This window comes from Lycorma delicatula, chromosome 6 (assembly GCF_047948215.1).
Source record: "Lycorma delicatula isolate Av1 chromosome 6, ASM4794821v1, whole genome shotgun sequence".
In the NCBI taxonomy this organism is placed as follows: Eukaryota; Metazoa; Arthropoda; class Insecta; order Hemiptera; family Fulgoridae; genus Lycorma; species Lycorma delicatula.
The window spans coordinates 130,226,120-130,250,139 of NC_134460.1; the positions used below are offsets into that span (position 1 = coordinate 130,226,120).

General features: G+C 26.8%; 1 protein-coding gene across 3 annotated transcripts in view; it reads right to left on the reverse strand.

Annotated features, from left to right (window-relative positions):
* Positions 1-24,020, reverse strand: part of LOC142326836 (salivary C-type lectin 2-like) — a 306,085-nt gene that overhangs the window by 111,356 nt on the left and 170,709 nt on the right. The window contains exon 2 of one of the 3 annotated variants that reach the window (XM_075369566.1): positions 2,626-2,856. The exons of 1 other annotated variant lie outside the window; for it this stretch is intronic. In XM_075369566.1, the coding sequence (XP_075225681.1) occupies positions 2,626-2,856 (231 nt within the window). Of the gene's footprint in view, positions 1-2,625; positions 2,857-19,962; positions 20,242-24,020 lie in introns of all 3 variants that reach the window. One more of the 3 variants, XM_075369565.1, reaches the window with a different exon arrangement.

Consider the following 24,020-nt stretch of genomic DNA (forward strand, 5'->3'; position numbering starts at 1 on the left):
AAACCTAGCTGCACAAACCTTATTACATATCTGCATACGAGATTCTAATGCAAAGAATGTATAAAACTTGTTTTAAAATTATGCGTTAATATTGTTTTGTTCTATTTTAAAGCAAACTGAATACTTTTAATAAAATAATTTTATACTTTATTTCAAACTTTAGAAAAATTGCTTCGTTAATTTTCATAACGACAGTATTTTAATACGGGTGTATTAAATTTGAATTTCATGAGCAATAATATGATTTTAAAAAACTTACATAATAATTTTTTACGCATATTTGGACAATATAATAACAGGTATGAAAATACCAATTAAATAAATTACAAATTATGTATCCTATAGAAGAGAATATTAAATAATTAATTGAAATAAAAATGAAATTTAATAAGGAAACTAACCGTTACAAAATTTAAATTTTAAAGAGACATCGAGGTTTCAAAGTGTAGTAAAACTATCAGGCCTGAATGGTTTCAGAAGATGCATTCAGTAACATGATTTATAAAAGGGTTTTGAAAAAATATAAAGAAAAAAAATGGTATACTAGATTTTAAAACTGCTTATCTAATCTGTGTTATAATTAATTTCTCCTGGATAAAATTTCACTGGATATGTTAAAAAAAAATGAACTATGTAAAATAATAATGTTTCATGAACTGTGAATGAATATGAAAAAAACGTTCCTTAAATGTTCGTGTTTTTTGATTAAATAATGTTCATGTTCTAGTGAATTAAATATTGTAATATTTAAAATAATTTTTTCTATGTTTAAAGCTAGTCAAAATAAAAATTCAAATTCCTTTTTTTGATGGAAAGAATCCGTTAAGAATTAGCCTAAATGATGTTAGTAAGAATTTCTTACGTTTTATGTTTATCACAATCTACTGGAACATGTATAAACTGTGAAACAATTTGCCTCTTCAAATCTTGTTACCTTTATCGAAGAGAAAGTTGTAATCAATGCAGTGTTTAAAATATTGTTTATGAGCCGTCCTAAAATTCACACTAATAAATCAGCACCATTTTCTTCTATAAAGGATTCAGGAAAAAGAATAATCTCTACAAAAAAGTACAACGCTCAAATTTATTTTTTTATTTTTTTTGATAATCTTTTTACTTATTTTACTTCAATTCGATTTGTTTTACCAACCACTATGCAGGAACAGCCGAAACGATTCCAACGTAATTTTTATTAAAAAAAAGACGTTTAAAAAGAAATCTTGGATATTTCTTATAAATATTATAATACTTCTAATTTGGAAAAATATCATACATATTGTAATAATAAAAATTTTAATTAATGAACAAAAATTTTTTAAACACGATATATTATTTAAAAATATACTAAACATAAATATAAAGAAGTAATAATTTAATCTAATAATTATCTCTTTGAAAAGATGATTCCGTTTGATTTCATTTTAATCCACCAGAGTATATGTATCAGTATACTAGTAGGTTCGCGACAATCATGACTGTTTTTAAATTTTAACTGTGATTTTCAAACTTTGGCTTTAATGTATTAATTTTAACTCGATGATGGTTTCCAAGAAGCCGAAAGATTTAGTATAATTCTTTAAATTTCAGACGAGGATTTTAACTTATGACACTGAATTTTTTATGATTTATACTCACGATAAAGATTAAATAATTAAAATGAAAATTTGCAGAAAAATCTTTTCTGAATAAAGTTTCACTTACTAGGCAACAATTGCTTTCTTTTACCGTATTTTATTATAAGGATGGGCAAAAACGTTAGACTTCATACAAATATTATTCATATATAAATACATAAATAAAAATGTTTTTGAAGTTTCAAACAGTAAAGTCTCTTCTCCCTTAATTATAAACAAATTCTTCGTAATCTGCTAGCTCTACATGAAGAATTCAGAAAATAAGTAATCACAATTCGATCATTTTTTTATAAGATAATTTACCACAAATTCAAAGGTTGACATAGTAATATGTGTACTGTTTTAAAAATATATAGTCTGACCCGAATTCGAATCCTGAATTTTCAGGGAAAAAAAATTAAGACACTACTACTTCACCACAGGAGTTGACCATCGAGTATGGTATCCGTTCGGAATCTTTTCATGATTACAAAATGTTATATTTAAATCTATGCCAATAGCCACTCGTTTGTTAGGAGCTCGAATACCTTGGAAAATAATTGCGAGCGGACGAAAATTCCAACAGCAACGTGCCGTTGGGCATGAAAGAGTTATATAAATATGGAAATAGTGGGTACAGTATTTTAAAAGATTATCCATTGTTTATAGGATAAATTGTTAAATTTTTAATGAAGATTCGCTTGTCGGTACTAAGTAAAAATTAGGACTCAAGTTTATTTAAAAGAACAGATTCTGAACAGATTCTTTCCAAAAAAAATAATAATAACGTCATTGAAATTTTAATATCAATTTTTTCATGAACAATAAAATATTTATTAAAAAAAAATTATAACAGTAGAATTGGTGGTAATAATATGAAACAATACGTGCTTCAAAATATTATTAATATTTGTACAAAAATACAACCTCTACTTAAAACCCTTGTTAACTGAATGCAATCTGGCCACTTTTGTTAGACAAAGCAATTTTTAACGAACGAAAAACAACTCACTTTGACCCTCGATGTCTTCTTCGTCTTCTTCATAATCAGGAGAAGAAGTTATAGGTGAAGATGTTGTCCCCCTTGGTACACGTTCAGTTGTTGTTGTTGTTGTAATTGTTGTCCTAGTTGTTCTCGAAGTAGTTGTAGGACTACTTGTCGTCGTCGGTAGAGTCCCTTGAGGACCACAAATAAGAACGCATTTCTCCCTCAGCAGTCTGGAAGGGCCACCAACACCTCGTCCTAAGCCACCCGCCCACAACCATTATTCCTGTCCCGTAGTAAATACTTAACTTACTAATTATTTCAATATTTTATACACTTAAATACCTCATTAAAGATCTGAAATTTATTCATATCCAATATAGTTAATTAAAATTAGTCACACAAATTCGATAAATAATAGGTAGACTTAAACATTCGATTAAAAATTACTTACTATGGACTGAGTCAACTACAAAATTTACAATTTTAAAAATAAGAAAAATCTAATAATCCCAATGTAACCTTTTCGTTAGCCTGTACATTAAAGAATTTTTTTCGGAATGTTTTAATAAAACAAGTCATCTTTGGAATGTTTTTGGAGTAAAGCATGCATGGAAAAATGTTATAAATTTTATTATTATTAAATCTTTTATTGGATGTCATGTAACGTTTCAACACCAATAATGTTTCGCTTCGTATTTATAATTGTATAATATAAATTTTTATTTGATATCACATGTATTTACAGTGTATTAAAATAAAAAAGTACTTCCTTAAAATAGACATCACACCTTCTTTTTATAAATCCAAGTTAACATCAGCTTCCTTTATCCTTAATTCTATTAATAAAAATAAAAATCAGAGAGAAAATAATATCGTAGTGAATTTATATAATACCATTTTACCATTAAGAAACCATTTATAAAAATTATTACTCTACTCGCATTCAACTACTCTGTCATTAATAAGCCATAATATTACCTCTATTCATAACAGCAATGAACCGGAAAATGCCCAGAGCAAAATTGCAGAATAAACATGATTAAAAGTAGTAAAGTACATTTTACATTTGATTCAAATAATATCTCATTTCCTATTTTTATCCGTGAATTATCACACACAGCCATTGGAAAACATATTTCTTATATTACTTAGAATGTGGAATAAATAAATGCATATAAGGAGCATTTAACTACAAAAATACAATACTGCAACAAGTTTAAACAAATTGAATAAAATTAAAAAAGCCAAGAAAGTACAGAAATGAACATGTTGCCCAACAACATGCATCATAAACAATGTAATAAAAAATAAATATTAAAATTTTTTTCTTAAAAACTGAACGATGTAAAGCTGAGAAAAATTAATATAAAACTCAATTTACATTATTAATTTATATGATAAAAAATAATTTTAAATTATTATTTTTTAAATATTTACCTATTCAGGCAGAACATATAGTTTTTATTTAATTTTATATTAGTTTTATAGCAAAATATTTAGTTTTTATTATTTATTAGGAAAGGAATAGTACAAACTAAACCCTTTATCGTTTTCAGTAGGAAATAAATAGTGATTTCTTTCTGAGACTAATGTTAATGCAGCTAAACAGGATAAGAACAGGAATAAATCATATACAAAATTTTAATTCTTTCATTTACGTCATATTTTTTCATGTCGATGGAAATTAGTTGTAGGTAGTTTTCGTTGATTTTTTTCTTTTAAATTTGTTCGCTTATTTTAAATTCCTATTTTTTAAAAATTTAATCAGCTAATTTATAGTGTTAACTATTATATTTACTGGAAAGGGAAATAGAGAGATGTAGAGAGAGAACAAAAAGAAAGAGTTATTTAGAAAATTAAGTTTTTTATTTTTCAGGAAAATAAATGAAAATAATTTAATATGAAAGTAAAGTTTCATGACTTATAATTAACAAAACTGTAATATTTTAAAAATTGTAATAATACATAAAAAAAGTAGCAAATTTAAAAATAATATTGATTGACATGTTTTTTTTTTTTTAATTTAATTAAAAGATCTTTTTATTTCTTATTCTACGAATTAACAACAGTTTAGCTCAACAGTATCTTGAATTTTGATATTTTACCAAGAGTAAAGTGAATGTAAAATTTATTTAAACTCCAATTAACGTTAATTATAAAGATCTTAATTACAAGTATAACAATTACTTATGTTGTTTCTTATGAAACATAATTAGTTTTATTATATAATTATGAAAAACATTTTTGAAGAATTTCCAATTTGTCTTTTAATTTATATTTGTTATGTAATTAAACGCTAAGAATGATGACAAACCAACATAATAAATAATGTTTTACATAATTCGAATCTGGAATCTATCTAATATTAGATAATTAGTTGCTATAAGTAACGTAAAAATAATTAAAGTAGTCTATTCCACGTATAAGTCGTCCATAGCAGTATGCTGTGCATATTAAATATATATATATATATATATACATACGTATATACATTCTAGATAATTATGAACTGGTAACTTACCGTATAGAAAGATAAAAAATTACTTTTGTACGTTAGTTTACACAAGTTAAATTCGTAATAATAATTTATTAGATATTTTTCCTTTATTTTTTCTTACTATTTACATAATATTATTGTAAAAACAAAATCGTTTTGAACAAACAATAAATTATAATATTAAAAAATTTATGTAAACATAATTAACTAAAATTATTCTCATAATTAAACTGGTCTTGACGTAGATAAATTGATAAAGTCATTATGATACTTATGCTAATTCTTCAGAAAATTTCACATCGCGACCTTGAGTCAATAATCGAACATTAAGCATTTCAAAGAAAAATTAAATTCTATTTAAGTACATATTTGTATATGTAATTTTGAAATTATACAACGGTTAGGCCAAACCAATTAATGAAATCAAAATAGGATTATTACAGTTAATTTAATAAATTATTGAAAACTTAATCCGACTGCATGTACTGCAATTATATATAATGATCTGAATTTTATAAATTAACAAAATAAATAGAATTTAGGAGAAAAATGAGTAAAACAATTATGTGAGAAAACTAAACTTTCAGTAATTATTAAAAATTAAATGTATAGGGCACATTATTATATCCTAAATATGTGTATAATTAGACAATGGCGTACTTTTATCTTCAGAAGATACGATGTGGAAAATAATAATGGTATAATAAAAAAAGGCGACTATATAATGACTATAAATGATGATTGTACTGGGTATATCACGAAGTATTCCCGGAACTTTCATGACTTATTCTTCTCGTGAAAATAATGGAAAAGGTTCATATAAACATTTGCGGGTTACGACTAGTGAAAGATTTCGTTGGATTGCAGCTACCCTAGTGAAATGTGGTTGTACTAAAAGTTTTAGAACGTTAAGGAGAAAGGTTAGTGACTTCTTATAGTTTTTGATCTGAAAAATCGAATAAAATAGAACCCAAAACCATATATGCAGTAGTTTGTGAGAAATGTAGGTAAAAACCAATAAATTGGGGTAAAAAATCCTGTTTTTTTTTTTATGTCTGACGTACAATAACTTGTTAAATGAGTAATAAACAAAAAACTTATAGCAAAACTTATGAGAATTTAGCTTTGAACTAAGTGGTTTAAGATAAGTTGAGTAAAACAAAGAAAAGTGTGAAAATTTGATTTTTTACTTCTTTGTACCGTATAAGGAAGTATTGTAATCGCGAAAAATTTCGGTTTTAAGATTTCAACAGGAATATCTGTTTTGACCATCCCTGAATTCATTTTGACTAGTTTCGACGTGATGTCTGTACGTACGTATGTATGCACATATCTCGCATAACTCAAAACCGATTAGCTGTAGATGTTGAAATTTTGGATTTAGGACTGTTGTAATATCGCCTTCCCTTTTGATTGCAATCGACTAGACCAAAAGTGTCCGAAAAAAGCCTAAAATCAAAAAGTGTTTTCTTAACTGCAATAATAAGCCCTCATTGAGAGCTTTTCAACGATATACCATATAAGTGGTACTTATTTTCATTGGTTCCAGAGTTTTAACTAAATAAAATTTTAATTAATGGAATATTTGGTTCTTACAAGGGGAAGGCACATCGGTTCGAATCCAAATTCATTTAATTTTTTAACACTTTTTTTAATTTAAATATATTGATTTATTAATAGTTATTAACCACTCGTAAAAATATTTTTACAATAAATAATAATTCAATAAAAAACATTAAAAAATATGAAAAAAATCAGAAGTTATTAGTGAAATAAAATTTTATGTTTTTAAAAATGTGTATATATAACTTAGTAGGCGTTCAAGGAAGTCATGTGGTATCCACATTAGATTTCTTTTACAAAAAATTCATTATTACATTTGTCAGGTAAATACTTATCTAATGTAAACGAAAACCAAATCCTTTTTTTGAGACGTTAAGAAATGTTTAAAAACAAAATTTACTGTTAAAAAATTACAAAAAAAAGGAAATTACACAATTTTAAAATAATAATAAATAAATAGAAATTACTTTGATAATAACTTTTTTATTAATGACAGAAATATCACAAATTATCTGAAAAATTATTATTTGAAAGTTGGCAATAAAATAAGAACAGCTGATCAATAAAAAAAGCACAATACATATTAGTTTTTAATGTATTCTGTAAGATACATTAAGTATATCTGGTATTGCGTTGTCGTTAGCGAAGGTTTTCTGTGAAATTTAGTTTGAACGTGATCGGTTTGCCATTGAAGTAATCCGTACTTATTTATAGAAGAGGAATACACTGATATGGTCTTCATTTTCAGTACGTATAACGGTTATGCTACCTCTGCTGCAGTAAATATGAAGTACATTTTCCAAATTGATTAATCATATGGAATATGATTCCATATCCGAAAACAATTAGCAAACTTCGGGAAACAGCTTCACTACCTAGTATTCGTACCAGCTACGAACGATCTGTCCAATACGACGCTGTTATTGTTGAAATTATTATCGATGCAGTTTATCACAGCCAGGCGTCAGTACACGACGTCTTTCTAAGCGGATTAGATTTTCTCATTCACTGGTCTGGAGGACACTTAAACAAAACAAGTTTTATCCTTATCAAAAAGATTTATTTTTTACGGTTTAGATATCTAGGGTTACGTAACTTAATTCTGGAGAAAGGTTTAAAGCATAATATATATATATAGTTAACATCGCAATATAAAAACAATTAACTGAAGTTCATCAAATTACTATCATTTGTTAAAACTAAAGTTTTAGTTAGCTACGAGATACCGTAGTCAAAGAAGAAAAACTGGAAACCAAGACCTCCAAGGACAGATGTGAAAACAAAGGCTGGAGAGCGAAGGGGTGACGGACAGCTTCATACGTATGTATGTATTTCGTATAACACAAAAACGATTACCGGTAGGATGTTGAAATTTTGAATTTAGGACTGTTGTACATCGCAGTAAATGCGGAGAACCGGAGGAGGACCGGGCAGCAACCAGTGAGGCAATGAAAATATTACAACTAAACATGAATCATACCGCGCTGGCGCAGGACTTGCTTGCCAGACATGTGGCAGAGACGGGCACGGACATCGCTCTGATATCAGAGCCGTATGCATTGCGGCCCCGCCCAGGTTGGATTATGTCGGAGGAAGGCAGGGCAGCGCTGTGGACGTTTGTGTCACGCTCAATGCATGACATAAAACGTGGGCTTGGATTTGTCAGGGCAAGAATTGCAGGAGTATATTACTACTCGTTTTATCTCTCCCCCAATATCTCCATAGAGGTTTAGAATGAGATATTAACCGTCATACAGAGGGACATTTCGGTACGTCGGCAGGTCTTGTTGGCCGGAGATTTTAATGCCTGGTCAAAGCGTTTCCGAATTTATATTAAAATTTTTTGTTTATTTTTCACCAGTAGAACATTTTTTTGGAAAGTTTGTTGCATTCTTCGTTAACCACACACTGTGTGTATATATATTAATTAATTAAAATTCTAATCCTATCATAGCAGCCTAATATAACTAGCAAAAAAAAAAAAATTTTCATTTACTTATTGTTTATTATTATTTCTCCCATATTTTTCTCCATTTTCATGGCTTTTGCAGATATCTCTGTTTAGTCAGAACTTATAGATAATTATGAATTAAAAACATAATAAAAACTTAAAATAAATAGAGGTAAAAATCACTACCTCAACAACAAATAATTTTTTTGAATTCAAATTACATTTTGAATTTCGCAAATCACATTATTCAAAATTCGTTGGAATGTTGGTGAGCTATTAGGTAGATTTCATAAGAAAGCTACCTATTGTAATGGATACCAAGATTTGACTAATGGCAAATTTTGACATATCTTTGCGTTTCACATTCCCCAGACCCCAAAACCACTGTTAGTTTAAAAGTTTGTATTTACACACAGACATATATATATATATATATATATATATATACATTTCGTTAAAACCCACATGCGTTACATATATTTCACTTTCTTGTTGACACGATAACTGCCGTAATTTCGTGCCAATCACTTTCAAATTGATACATAAAATATAACGACGCAAAATCTCGGTCGAGTACGTTAATGGGAAAAATTGGATTATGGGGGTGGAAATCGGGGGGCTTTTTCGAAAAAACAAAATATCATTATAATTTTCTTATTAAGAAAAATATCGAATTCGTTTAAAGTTCCTACTATTCTTTGGATAAGGGCCTTAAGCTTATCTAAGTAAAGCTTTTTGATATCACCAAATATTGGCCCAGGGGTGGAAAAAATGGAGTATCGAAGACAAAAATTCATACCTCCCTTAACAGGCACAGTAACGAATCGGTTTAAAGTGGTCGTTAGTACTCTAAACATTACTTAAAACTTATGTATGTAACAACTTTTGATGTGACCAACCCTTACGGTAAGGGATGACAAAAAAACCAGTAAAAACAAAATATTGCTATAACTATCTTACTAAGTAAAATATCGAATTTGTTTAAAGATCCACTATTCATTGGAAAGGGCCTAAAACTTATTTCAGTAAAGTTTTTTGATATCACCAACCATTGGCCCAGGGGTTGGAAAAAATTGGGTTTTGAAGAGAAAAAACATCATATTTCTCTTATAGGTACAGTATCGAATCGGTTTAAAGGGGTCGTTAGTTCTCTAAAAATTACTTTAAACTTCTATCTGAAACAATTTTTGATATGACCAACCCTTACGGCAAGGGATGACCAAAATAATAATAATAAATAAATACATATAAAATGTAAAATTAAGTTAAAATATGTAATATTATTTCTATTATTGGTTTTTTTTTTGTTGTTTAGTTTACAAATGTTGGTTTTTTTATTATTATTTGTTTAATGTTTTATTGAAATATCGTCTTAGACAACTTTACAAAGAAAAACAGTTTTATATAATTTTCTTGTTTATTTATTATTTGATTTAAAAGACTGAAAAGAAAAGAACTTTAAGCTTCTATTTTTCTTAAGTATTTTTTTTAAGTATAAAAATTTCAGTTTTCTGATTTCAACGGAAATATACATTTTGATTCTCCCTGAATTCATTTTAACCTTTTGGCGTGACATATGTACGTATATATACCACATAATTCAAAAATTATTAGCCGTAGGATGCTGAAATTTTGGATTTAGGACTGTTGTAACATAAAGTTGTACACCTCCTCTTTTGATTCCAATCAATTGGACCAAAAGTGTCCAAAATAGCACAAAATCCAAAAAAATTGGATTGGAGAACATAAACAAAAATAAAAGTTGGTAATATTATTTTATCTTTATCATATAATATGATTATAATGTATAATCTATGTTAATGAACGAAACATATATAAATATAAATCTGTATAAAAAGAAATCATAGCTATAATTATTAAATAAAAATATTTCTTTAAAAATAATTAAATACCTACAAATTGAAATGTATGAACTTTAAAAAACATATACGTAATAATGAAAAATAATATGTATAAATAAACGATGAACTAAAACTATCGTGGGAAGACTAGTCTTAAGACCGTTTATCAAAATATTAATTAACAATTATTTCTTTTACTTAACACGCTTCACGTTTGATCGTAAAATGTTATTATTTTTATTGTTAAATGAAGCAAAAATAAATTGTAATTTAATGCAATATGAAAAAATGATTAGTTTTTAATCAAAAAATATTAACTTTTTTATTTGAAATTATTTAAATAAAACAATGTTTGTCAGATAAAATAAGCAGGGAAAATATTTTAAATGGTTAGTAGATTACATCGGTATTTAAGTTGAGCAATTCTATTCATGTTATATTGAGTAATAACTAATGAATTACAAAATATAATGCTAGTTGTCATGACAACAAATAGTATTTTTTTTTTTAATTTTCCAACTGGGAATTTATCTATAATATTTTAGTAAATAGTCCTAAAAATAAATTCAAGCAAAATTTACTTAAAACATTTACATCACAAGAAAAACCTATGGTCTATCATTTAAAAAGTTCAATAAAAGTCAAAGCACTTGTATATTATTACTTGTAAGTGGTATAAAGAGTCGAACTTCGTAACGTAATAGGTATATTAACGTAAAGGAGTATCCAACTCAATATTTATATCAAAAATATAACAGCTTAAAGAAAACAAATATTGTATTAAATTAATGAAAAAGAGGCATAAAAAATAATAAAGTTTACTTTTTTTGGGATCATAAGAAGCCAAATAATTCGCTAAATACATATTGTAATCCATCTATACCTGGAAATTATTAAAACGTCATTGAATCTCATTATAGTTAGTTTATACTGTATTACTTTACAATAAATTTTCAAAAATTCCAATAATGACGTAACTGCACTTTTCAATTCGTATCCTTACATCTTCTGCCGCCAATCTAATGGTATTTTTGCATTTTTTGATGATGGCAGTAGCATCAGTTAATCACTTGCGTCTACTTTTTGCTTGTAAACCTCGCATTTCATCCTTCTCCATAAACAGTAACCTAATTACTGTAATTACTGGAGTAAGGTCTAGTGATCTAGGTGGCCAGTTTACCGGCCCTCTACATCCGATCTATCTATCAGTAAGTTTTTCATCTAAGAATTGTCTTACTTCATTCGTGAAATGTGTTGGTGGTGCAAGATTAAAGTACATTTCAATTCGTTTCGCCAATGAGAAATTTTCAAACACGATAAGAAAAGAACACAGAATATGGGTTTGCTTCACTGACCGCCAATTTTAATTCCGTTTGTTGTTTATGCCTTTACGAGTATAAAAGTAGCTTCGTCCGAAAATGAACGGAAATTAGTGGTTATTATCGTGACTCTTTGACAAAGCTGCAGTCATCTGGCATGGTCACCAAGCTGAACCTGTTGAAATTTCTGAATATGATAAGGTCGCAGTCCGTGAGGATGTAATGTCAGCGACATTGTACTTTGTGGAATTTGATTTGCATAAAAATTCTTCGCGTGCTCGTTGCAGCACTAAGCTGTACTACCTGAAGAATATTTTCCCTTTCAGCATTAAGTACCGGTTGTAGTTCAGATGAAACATGAGCGCTGGTAAGTGTACAACTCTCCCAAAGATTATTCAAAATTCTACAAAATACTTTACGGTTTGGAACTAATCATCCAGGATATCTAAAACGGTATTCTTCCACCGCAGCTGGAGCACTTCTATCGCAAAAACCATACATAAAAACATATCAGCATATTCTGTACGAGTGAAGTGAAACGGCATTATTCGAAACGGAATTTCACTTTCTTAAATTAAGATTCAATTGGAAAAAATAGGTTAGTTTAGCGTATAACAAGCATAAAAACATTATACAACTTGATTCTGAAGAATAATTAAACTCTATCAAAATTATGTAAAAAAACAACTAAACCGCCTAAAATTTATTAACATGTAACATAATTAAAACTAAAAAACAGATGGTTTTTCATTTTTACCAAATCATAATTTCTTTTTCTGTTAAAATATGTTCTGTTTTGTTGTTAATATTAAAAGTTAATGTTTTACAATTTCCATAGATTTTATTACATGAATCAGAATTTAAATTCTCTAAAAGTTTTGATAATAAAATTTACGCATTTATTAGTCATTTAACAAAGTTGTTATAGTTCAAATATTAAAAAAAAAAAAAAAACTGTTTTTCGTCACGAATTTTTCTATTTTATGATGGATATCATGACAGTTCTGGGATCTGTTTATTCGATTTTTTTAGTTAAAAAACATAAGTAACCATCAAGTTTAAAATAATTTCAGTATGATCTTATTTCATCAAGGGACTGAAATCCGAGTGAAATTTTTTGCTAGCCGTTAACTCGATAACAAAGCGTTATTGGACATATGTTTCTATGAATTTTCTCCGTATTTCAATCTCTAGAATTAGTTCCTCTTCCTTCTTATTATTCCCTTCCTCCTAAATCATTCTGTACATATTTTATTTCTTTCAGTTTTTCTTTATTTTCATGTTTATAAAAACTAGATAAGAAATATTTTATTTATTTTTTTTTTTTATGAAATAATTTAAAAATATTTTCATTTACCAAAATTTAATGAAAAATAAAAATGTTAGAATGTTGTAATTTTCTAATTACTAAGCGATAATAATTAATGCCACAGAAAAAAATTTCATATTGAGGCTCTACACTGAAATTTCTTCTAAGTAAATGTTTGGATAAAAATATACTATTATAAATAGTATATATAATTTTTTATTGTATTTAAGTTGAAATACTAATATAAAATAATTAATCAGCAATAGGTAATAATAATAAATTAATTTAAAAAATCCAAGCGATAAATTTATCTACAAAGATGAACAGATAAAAGAATTAAAACTGAAAAAGTAATAAATACTATAAACTAATAAAGATAAAATTTATAAAAAAATTTTTAAGTATTATTATAAAAATAAACAACTTCACACTTTTGATAACCTTATTTCTTAAATTACTGTCTGGTGCATTAATCATTTTTTGCTTCCGTTTTAATTTTTATCGTTTTAATTAGTAGCGTGCAGCAAAAAAACTGCATCTACAATGTTTAACGGTTAAAGAAAGTAACCTACATTATGTAATCGTATAAAATGAAGTAGTTTAATTAAAAAGGCACCATTACTTAAGAGAAAATCCAACTTTATACACTTAATAAAAATTTTACATAAGAAAAAGTTGTTTGTTAAGTGCTAAAAAAATATATAATTTTTTTTGTGTTAGATATATGACATTATGTTTTTTCCATATCAGTTACTTGCAACAAGTTAGTAATATATTAGTTGATACAATTTTACAACCGTTTCATTACATTATCAAGATCAGTATTTTTAGCCGTAAATACTTGTCAGGTAGAGCTACTTTTATACATACAATTTAAATGCTTTTAATATTAAATTAAAAGGTTTATTATAACTTTCACATGCAACTTTTCAATCTACTTTCACTAAAGTTGTGTATGTATACGAATTAATTAAATAATCAAGAAAAAATGTTAAGCAGTTTTATTAATTTTTATATGAAGACATTTTTTTTGTAAAAAAAAAAAAAATATTTATTTTTAAAATGTTTATATTTTATACAGTAAATAATTTATTATATAAACAGCAACTAGGAATGGATTGAAAAATACTTTTTTATTGATTTAATATAATCGGATGATTGTGATACATCCATTGTATTTAGTTTTATTTTATGATGTAGGAAAACCTGAAAAAAATCTAGGTAATTAACCATAAAACTGTAATTTTGTCTTACCGGAATGCTTATGTAATTTAGAAAAAATACACAAATTTTACCCGGATACATATCAACCAGTAAAAAATGAAATAAAAAATAAAATTCTTGTACATAATTCTACAAGCGCTTGTTTGTTTGTTCGCTCGACATGCAGTATGTAAAGGTCTTTTTAAATATCTTTTCATAATGATTTTTTTTTCTTTTAATGAAATATCATACGTAATATCTAAGTTATTGCAATACACCTCCTTGACACCATAAAAAATACATCTTGCTCTATATGTTATACGTGTTGTTTTATTTGGGTGGTATTGTTTAGCATTAAATGAAAAAAAAATCATCATTTTATATTTATACTAAAAACGCATACATATGAGAAAATACAATTCCTTGTCGAAAAAGGAACAACAAGAAAAGAAACAAGTATTCTTGTCTAAGGTAATAAACTTATGGTATATAATTTTGGCTCAGAGCCAGTAAAAGTAATATTGAAACGGTGTAAAGGATTTAGAACAAAAGCTTTAACCGGTGTTTTTATAACAGTTCAGTTTATACGGAAAATTAAATACAAATTCATAAATATTTAAAACTATTTTATTTAACTTTCAGAGAGAAATCCATTGGTTAAATTCAATAGAATAGAATCACCAGAACACTATTAATAAAGTTCTTGAATATCTTAAGATGCCATACTTTAAAAAAACGTACTTTTTGTAACTAATTTATAATACATTATTATGAAATAAATTATAAACGGTAAATAAAAAAAAAAATATTCTTTTAATTTATCATTGTATTTTTAAAATCTACAGTCTTATCTAAGTTAGATTCAGAAAATAGTCTGCTGGTGACTACAACTGACGAATTTTAACTTTTTTTTTTTTTTTTTTATTAAATTTAAATTCAAAACCTTTGTATAATAGGTAAAATTATCATTAAAATATAATTAAAAATAAAAATTAATCATTTAGCCATTTTCATGAACCTAAATTATGGTAAAGAGCATCAGAGAAAAACAGCTGATAAGCGAAGATTATCAATAGACTATTTTATGTTACTCGTATATATGAAAATATTTAAGATCTAACGATAATCTTTTACTTTGTTTTACTAAATAGATTACTGCAATTTTTACAAAGAATTACAATTTTGGGTAGATCACTGAAGAAAAAAAAGAATTATTACGTAAAATTAATCTAAACGAACATATTTTAATTTAAAATAACCACTACAAATTGATTAAAGATATATGAATTTAAACTTCCATTATTCAAACAGCAGTGTGTATACTATGAAAGATATGTTTTTACATTAAATCTTATATTACTGTATCAACGAAATAGCATACCAGTACTTCTGCATATTTACAGCATACGAAGACGAAAAATTATTGTAGTTATTTAAATCAGTGCTGCCGCTTTTTCTTTTTCTTATATTTTTTGTTTATCCGAATACAATATAAACAGTCAGTAGTACAAATTACCGCTTAATCAACACTATGTGCATCTAGAACTGGGAATGTTGTCGTACTACTCGGATAATTTCGTAAATTTTACAAATTAATTAAATATAATTTAGATGTAATATTAAGAATTGTAATAATTATGCATTATATTAACATCTGTTCATCTGTTTAAAATTTCAAATAAGAATAAGTCATTGCCTTATGCCGGTAAACTGGAATAAGGTTAGAACTTGCCTGAATTAATTAAAATTGCTACAGATTCATTTAGTGAACTGTGCGGTTAAAATTCTTGCAGGATACACGCGCAAACACACTCACATTATATTCTTTATTCTGAAAGTTACATCTGTAATCGAGAGAAAAAAAAGATTAGTTATGTTTTTGAAACGACGATAATGACCTATTTCGTTTTTAAATACCATTAAAAGGCCATAAAGGCCATTAAATACCATTATTATTTTATTCATATATAAAATAATAATTAAACAATAAATATATTCCCAAATAATGAATTATTTAAAGTTTTGAAAATTTCTTAAATTATTTCCAGATGTAGCTTAAAACATAGATAAGTTATAGAAAAAGTATATATGTTAAGTGCTAAAACCGGTAACAGTTTTAGATAAACCAAGTTATTTTCAAAAATGAAATAACCGTATTCAAAAATAATATAACTTTATACGCCAAACTTTAAAAAAAAAGTGAGGAATGAAGTGATTTTCTGTTTTTTTCATCATGTATCCAAATATACTGCTGAATATCACCGTGCTAAGTTCATAAAAATAAAGATATTATTCAGCTCTAAAAATGACACATTCGCTTTTTTCCTGAAAGTAATGACTCCCAGAAAAGTAATTTGTTTCTCTGCATCTAGGTTGATTTATAAGAAATGTTGATTTTTGTTGTGAAAAATCCTTTCTGTTGTGAAATAATGCCTTATATATAACGTTTTAGTTCAGTTTAGGAATAAAAACTAAATAAATAATATATCTAATAAAATAGAAGATAATATTTATGAAATCCATAGATTACCAATATTTTAATTATCCATACTATCAATGCTGTTTATTATTAATATACAGTCAGATCTGTTAATTCTTCACTGTATTCACTAAGCGTTAGAAGGGTAAATATTTCAATATCAGATTAAAAATCATTGTTCGTAAAGTACAAAAAAAGTACAAGGTAAAATATTACTTTCTATTACATAGATAAGAATATAAAATAAAATATTTGTTATAATGTAAACAGAAAAATTTACAGATTACAGTTTTTAATAATAATAATAATAAATCTATTTGTCATTTCCTTAAATAATTTGAGAGTTAACATTCACTTTTACCTCCTAATAAACAGAATATAGTATTGTTTATCAAAGGATAGTTACATTTTTATACCCAAGTGTATATTATATTATTTTAATTTGTCTGATATAAAAGTAGTTTTACTTTAGAAGAAATCGCACTGTCAAAGGGAGGAAATTCGAATTTGAGTAAGGAAATACTTAAATGGTTTATTAAACTGATTGACAATATTAAAAGTTAATTTACTGTTTTTAAGAGCTTGAAAGTGATTATAAGAAGGTTAGTTATATCACGAATTTGACTGTTTCACTTGAATTCAGCAGCGAATGAGGCAACTTAGACTGGTGTCGACGTCGTCAACTAGTTATCATTACCGCCCTCTAGTTAATATTTTAATCTTTTACTATCAGTAGAGATAGCTTTTGTTTTAATTTTTTTTTTAATTTTTTTTTTTGACGATAAAAAAGGGTTTGTTATACAGAATGTGCAACATAAAACCGAACCCATAATGAAACCGCTACCCAACACTATTAATGAAAGACTCTCACACAACTAGCGCGACTGGTGGATGTATATATTACTACTGATTGTTACTGCAGTTTGTCAGGGGGTTACGTGTTAGTGCAGTACACGTTTTGTTGCAGTGCAGTATTGTGAGTACAGTTTTGTTTGTGTAAAATGCCTTATTCAATCCAGGGGAGGATATTTATAGTTGAGGCCTATATTCGTTCTGGATCGTTTCAAGAATCACGTCAAGTATTCGTAGAAACATTTCCGAATACCTGTATCCCAGCGAAGAGTAGCATATACGATTTATTTTAAAAATGCGTACAAGTTCGGTTTCAAATGTAAAACGAAATAGGCAACTTTCCGTTTGGATTCCACAGGGCATTGCCGATATTGAAAGGAGAATTACTGCCACTTCAAAAAAATCAATACACAAGTTATCACTACAATCTGGTGTTAAATACACATCTTGTTGTAAAAGTTCTTTCTTTATTCATGAATTAAAATTGAAACCATACCGCGCTACAACTGAAGGAGACTGACAAACCGAAACGATTTAATTATTGTAACTGGCTTCTGAAAAACATTGTTGGTGGAAGATAGACCCGATGTTATATTTCATGTCAGAAGAGGAACGGTTTCACTTATCCTGGCATGTTAATTCGCAGAACATATACTGAAGGTGAACATTCAACGAGAAATCAACGTAATTGACAACAACGTTTTGCGTCAGGCTACTCTCAATATCAGTCGAGCACAAAAGTGCATCGATGCCCAGGGTATTTTGAACATCGTTTGTAACAATAAGGTAAATAATGCAACATTTAAATTACGTTTTATGTTTTTCTTATTTAATTTATCCTTATCATTCATAAAATTTCATTCCAACATAATCTACCGAATCTGCGGCGGTTACGTTATGGGTTCGGTTTTACGTTGTTCATTCTGTATAAACAGGATTTAAAATAACTCAGATGGGTAGATTATGCTTATTTAAAATGAGCTTACACTGTAGTTGTAGAAGGATATTATAGTCAGGTATGGAAAAATAATTTTCAATCCTTGAAACATTACTCCTACGTTGAGAGTACTCTTTACAAGAAGTAAGTATAAATTCGATGCAGCAGGATAAGGGTGTGGTATGGTGACATCATACTTCATGTACACAATATATTTCAGTATTAACTTACGTGTCAACAATAAAAAAACATTTATTATTTTTTAAAATGACAACTAATCCCGATATATTTGACACAATTATTATTTACTAAGTGACCTTCACAATGATTGTTTTATGTTAAGTTTGATGTTTAATCTTATAACTCGTTAAGAATATTCTACTCATAAAAAAAGTGGAAAAAATTCTTAACATATTTAACTGAAGGTATGCGACGTCAAGCCTTAAAACGATACTCCTACAACAGCAAAAAAAAAAAGATAATAAATATGTCATTTACCTATCAAGGACAAGAATCTTGTAATAGAAAACGACTATTACTTATTTATATTTATTCGTTTAATTTTTAAACTATCATTAAATAAGTTAAATTATTTGACTGATTCTTGAATTAATTTAGTAATGAAAAAAATAATATGTGCTTAGAGGGATAAATCCTGCCCTACTAAAGGACATCAATATGTATGTCCGTCCCCCTTAGCTTAGCACCGGAATGTGCCGATCACTAGCGGAAAATCCCGATTCGTTAATTACGTTTCGTGGTGGTCAGTTGTATACTTGTTAACATTATATATCAATAATTAATAAATATGCAAAATATATATTAATAATATATTTTTTATTTATTTATGTGATTTTTTTTCTTTATAAAGTAATGAACTATAACCAAAAAGTTACATTTCTAATTTAACTTTCGTTATATTAATTTTCATCATTAAAAAAAAAAATAAATACTTTGGACACCTAATAATCTCATTCCTAGACGCCGCCCGCCTGGGCATCGCACCCGGAGGACCTAGCTGCAGAGGCGTGGCCTCCCCAGCTAGTTATCAATAAAGAAAATAAAAAAATTATCATGGGTAAATAATTTTTATTTTTTATTGAAAAGCGCTGGAATAGTATTTTGTAATTTTTAGCTTATTTTTTGTTTTTGCTTAATCTCCAAGTTTGGAGGAAAATAGTATCGAAATAAAAACTCGAACAAATCTTTTTACGACTTCAAATTTCAAAAGTAATATGAGCTTAATTTTAATCAATTACTGTATTTAAAATAATATATAAAATTAAATTTACTCAAATTTCAGCTACTTAAAAAACATGCATACCAAAACCATATTAAACTACTTAAAAAAGTAATAAAATTATTGGAGAATATTATATATAACTGGACCTTCATCGAAGAAATCGTTGTTCTCATCGTCAAAAACATTGGATATCTGCTCGGATTCGACGGTTTCAAGTTCTTGATCCAGTTCTTGATCGCGTTGCTCCTCTTCCTGTTCCTGATCTGAAGATTCCTCAAAATCTTCAAGATGTTGTGGGGGAGATCTCGTCCGAGGGGATGTTAAATATGATACGGAAGGGGGCCGCGACAGTTGAGGAAACAACCGCCTTTGTAAGTACTGAGCTAGTATGTGCTGGGTGATGCGGTTCTGCCTAGCAACTTCACCTGCAACCAGGCCGAATCATACATCACACATCACATATTATCACAATACATTATTATATCATATAAAACTATTAACTAGCATTACATTTATTAAACATTTAATAAAATTTGATTATTCTTATAAAATTAAAGTACACCTTAATTTCTCTTAATTCTCCTACAACTGTTACGGTTGATATACAACAAACAGTTGTAGTAAACTAACATTTGCAGCAAAGTATATCGACAAATATTTTGTTTGAAGAAGTTTTTCTTATTCAAAAAAAAAGAAAAACATTTTTTCAAAAATTAATTTGTGCCTCTTACATATTCTTTTCTTATCTTTCTTTTTCTGTTATAATTCTCTAATGAATTATTTACATCAAAAGATATATATATATATATATATATATATATATATATATATATACGAGAATCACTCAGTATATATATATATATATATATATATATATACTGAGTGATTCTCGAAGAATGTAACAAACTTTCAAGACATGTTTTATGGGTGAAAATAAAGACCAAGTTCATATAAACATAGTTCGGAAATAGTTCGTTTAATATATATTTAAAATCTGCTGTATTTTGATATGTTTCGTTTTTAATAAACTTCAAAATTCTTAAGTTTGTAGTTAATTTCTATGGACTTTATTCATAACATTTTACAAAAAAATTGAATTCTCTAAAAGTTTTGTTTATAATTTTTATGTGTTTACTACTGATTTAACAAAGTTATCTTATCTAGCTAAACATAAAATAAAGTTTTTCGACCCCAATATTTTTGTCTTTACCCCAGATTTCTCGAAAAGTACTAAAAATACTCGTACACTTTTGTGATTTTTTAAAAATTATTTAGATCATTTCATAGATAGCCATTAAATGTATCTCTTAATTTGAATCCCAAGAACTACAGTCCGACTTAATTACACCGAAATCCCAGAAATCTTCTTTCGCCAGACGACACTCGCTTACGAAGAGTTTTCAAACCTATGCTTATATGAACTTTCTTCTTCATTTTCACCATCAGAACATGTTATGAAAGTTTGTTATATTCTTCGTGAATCATTCTGTACATTTTAATAAATGGTGTAATAATTTTTTGTTTTATTAGACACATTTAATTTACAGAGCAATTATATTTTAGGAAATGACATTTAAAACAAACAGAAGTTTTTGAAAAACAATTTTAGGAACTTTTTTCGGATAGATAAAAAAAAATTAGCGACATTTAATAAATGAAAACGATTTTAAATCTAACATGTTAATCCGTGTAATACCTATTGTATTATAATGCCCAGTTTGCTAAAAAAAAAATCTTTACTTAGATTAAATAATTTTTTCAACTAAATTCAACAGAAATCACAAACTTTTAGTTAATTTTGAGGTTATTAGAAAATTTCTTTCAAAGTATGTTTTGCCGAGAGTTACTCGGGTAAATAAATTATTCAAAGTCGTAGTATATTCTAGATAAAAAAAAAACACATCAGAAATTAAATTAAGATCTACTGTATCTCTACTATTTTATTTTTTCGAGAATTATTTCTCGTCTAAGAAATGAAAACTCTTTAAAAATTCCTAGAATAAACTTAACTTTTAGTTACAAGATACATATAAAGTTCAAACAGATGCTACGATAACTTGACCACATTATTTCAAATGTTCTTTCTATTGATTAATTTCAAATACGTGTAAGGATTTTTCAGATAAATGTTGCAATATTATTCTTTATAATACCTGAAAAAAAATATTTTGTTAAAGGATATAATTATTCAAATATAATTATCCAGCTGGATTGTATACTACATATGAAAATGGCATTATAATTCACTCTCAGATTTAATTTCTGGCCAATATCCAATATCAATATTCCAATTTTATCATAAGTCATATTGTTATTCATCATATAGTGAATAAATAATAATCACCTAGCTCTTTAAAACAAATTTTTTCGAAGCATAATTGTTTTCAAAAGCTGTTTTTCAATGACAAAAAAATTCAAATTCATTTCGGCTTTCTTTTTAGTTTAGTAGTACCACATTAAATTGATTTATTTTTGGTAAACCCAAATGAAATTTTTGCCATTGATAAATTGTTCTTATAAATTTAATACTAGTATTCAAACAAAATCTTTAAGATATGGCATCTGTAAATATTCAAATAATAAAACCAATATTTATAATAACATTAACATTTTAATAATTTGAGGATTTCTCAATTACACGTACGAGATTTTAAGATGTTTTAAAAAAGTATGAAATCCGAAAGTTTCATCAAAAATTTAATTTCCAATACTACAGTGGTATTTAAATATATATTTTGTTTAATTTAACAGAACAATAAGGAAATTGAATCCCTTAAAATATGGAATACCATACTCAATTAAAACTTTGAAAGTAATCGACTACTCGAATGATATTTTCTGTTATTATTTTTTTTAAGGCCAACATTATTTCATTTCATTGTAAAATAAAATATGTCGTATTAATTAATTATTATATATATATATATATATATATATATATATATATATATATATATATATATATATATATATATACGAGAATCACTCAGTATATATATATATATATATATATATATATACTGAGTGATTCTCGAAGAATGTAACAAACTTTCAAGACATGTTTTATGGGTGAAAATAAAGACCAAGTTCATATAAACATAGTTCGGAAATAGTTCGTTTAATATATATTTAAAATCTGCTGTATTTTGATATGTTTCGTTTTTAATAAACTTCAAAATTCTTAAGTTTGTAGTTAATTTCTATGGACTTTATTCATAACATTTTACAAAAAAATTGAATTCTCTAAAAGTTTTGTTTATAATTTTTATGTGTTTACTACTGATTTAACAAAGTTATCTTATCTAGCTAAACATAAAATAAAGTTTTTCGACCCCAATATTTTTGTCTTTACCCCAGATTTCTCGAAAAGTACTAAAAATACTCGTACACTTTTGTGATTTTTTAAAAATTATTTAGATCATTTCATAGATAGCCATTAAATGTATCTCTTAATTTGAATCCCAAGAACTACAGTCCGACTTAATTACACCGAAATCCCAGAAATCTTCTTTCGCCAGACGACACTCGCTTACGAAGAGTTTTCAAACCTATGCTTATATGAACTTTCTTCTTCATTTTCACCATCAGAACATGTTATGAAAGTTTGTTATATTCTTCGTGAATCATTCTGTACATTTTAATAAATGGTGTAATAATTTTTTGTTTTATTAGACACATTTAATTTACAGAGCAATTATATTTTAGGAAATGACATTTAAAACAAACAGAAGTTTTTGAAAAACAATTTTAGGAACTTTTTTCGGATAGATAAAAAAAAATTAGCGACATTTAATAAATGAAAACGATTTTAAATCTAACATGTTAATCCGTGTAATACCTATTGTATTATAATGCCCAGTTTGCTAAAAAAAAAATCTTTACTTAGATTAAATAATTTTTTCAACTAAATTCAACAGAAATCACAAACTTTTAGTTAATTTTGAGGTTATTAGAAAATTTCTTTCAAAGTATGTTTTGCCGAGAGTTACTCGGGTAAATAAATTATTCAAAGTCGTAGTATATTCTAGATAAAAAAAAAACACATCAGAAATTAAATTAAGATCTACTGTATCTCTACTATTTTATTTTTTCGAGAATTATTTCTCGTCTAAGAAATGAAAACTCTTTAAAAATTCCTAGAATAAACTTAACTTTTAGTTACAAGATACATATAAAGTTCAAACAGATGCTACGATAACTTGAC